Genomic DNA, 1477 nt, shown 5'->3' on the forward strand with positions numbered 1-1477 from the left:
TACCTAAATTAAATTATAATAAAAACATTAAATTAAAAAAATTATATAGAAAAACGAGAAGTTTTAAATATTTAATTTGACACTAATATTCATATATATTTTTTTACGATATCTTCAAATTTATATTTTATTCGAAAATAAAAACATTATCACTTTCTCAAAGTCACATAAAACCGTATTATATAAACACAGACAAAAAATAAAACGAAACATTAAAATCAAGATGTATTTTACTGCATTGACGAGTAGCCATCTAATATTATATAAATTAAAAGGACTTGTATGATTATACACGTGTAGATAATGCTTAAATACTTGTATTCTTGAAAAAGACAGGATAGAAGGTTTGATAGCATCAATCCAACGGACCAAACAAGTGGAAAGGTCATGTAAGTTAAATTCGATCATCTCCAATAAGATACTATAATAATTTAAGCACGGTTATATAGTGCTTATTGGGAACTAAGAAACCAAACAGTTTGCTGAATAGATATCATTGAGGTTGGCCACAAGTAGACCATATGTGATTTGCTGTTTCAAGGTAAACACCATGATCAATTCCTCTTTTCTTTTGCTCTTTAACATATATATTGCCAAATGGATTGTTCTTAACCGTAAGCGCTAACCGGGTAAGAATCTTTTCCGTCACTTTTCACTTACCCGGTAAGACACTCGGTCCTTGCTATGTCTATTACAGGTTAAGATTCTCGGTTTCACCCGTAAGATGATTAGTGATAGAGCTTACCCAGTAAGCGCTTGGTAAAACGGCCCCCTAAACCAATATCATGTTCTTATATATTAACAGTGCAACAATGGAAGCAGCTGAAATATCAAAGGATTCATCAGATGACAACAGGAAGAAAGAAGCAAAGAGTGATGTAGTCCCATATTACAAGCTTTTTGCCTTTGCTGACTCCATTGACTTATTACTAATGGTCACTGGAACAATTACTGCCATTGGAAGTGGGCTCAGCATGCCTCTTCAAACCTTAATTTTTGGGGAGTTAATTGACACATTTGGAGGGACTACAGATAAAACAGCCATTGTTCATCTAGTATCCAAGGTACATATCTGCTAGATTTGGACCATTTCGCCAGTATATATGTTGAAACCCCCTTCTCTCCTCAAGGGGCCTCTTTTGGAGAGTAATCTATAGTAGGGGTGTTCAAAAAAACCGTTGGACCGCTCAAACCGGCCGAACCAAGTCAAACCGGACCGTTTTTGGCGGTTTGAGCGGTCTGGCGGTCCGGTCTGGTTTGAAAAATAGCAAAACCGGGCGGTCCGGTCCGGTCTGGGGTTTGGAAACTTTTTTGGGCGGTTTGGACCAAACCGACCGCCAAATACATACATACATACATATATATATATATATATATATATTTATTTATTTATTTATTTATTTATTTATCTATTTTAATATTAGCAAGCCCAACTTTTTTAACTTATTGACTATGACCCAAATTAACATAATCAAAA

At 34.7% G+C, this 1477-nt stretch overlaps 1 protein-coding gene across 1 annotated transcript in view; it reads left to right on the forward strand.

Annotated features, from left to right (window-relative positions):
* The first annotated feature begins 479 nt into the window (after positions 1 to 479).
* LOC112521375 (ABC transporter B family member 11-like) overlaps positions 480 to 1477 on the forward strand; it is an 11971-nt gene continuing 10973 nt past the window's right edge. The window contains exons 1-2 of the mRNA XM_025130201.1: positions 480 to 541; positions 806 to 1064. Coding sequence (XP_024985969.1) covers positions 813 to 1064 — 252 coding nt within the window. The 5' untranslated portion in view covers positions 480 to 541; positions 806 to 812. The remainder of the gene's footprint in view (positions 542 to 805; positions 1065 to 1477) is intronic.

Source organism: Cynara cardunculus (assembly GCF_001531365.2).
Source record: "Cynara cardunculus var. scolymus isolate 2C chromosome LG 11, CcrdV1, whole genome shotgun sequence".
In the NCBI taxonomy this organism is placed as follows: Eukaryota; Viridiplantae; Streptophyta; class Magnoliopsida; order Asterales; family Asteraceae; genus Cynara; species Cynara cardunculus.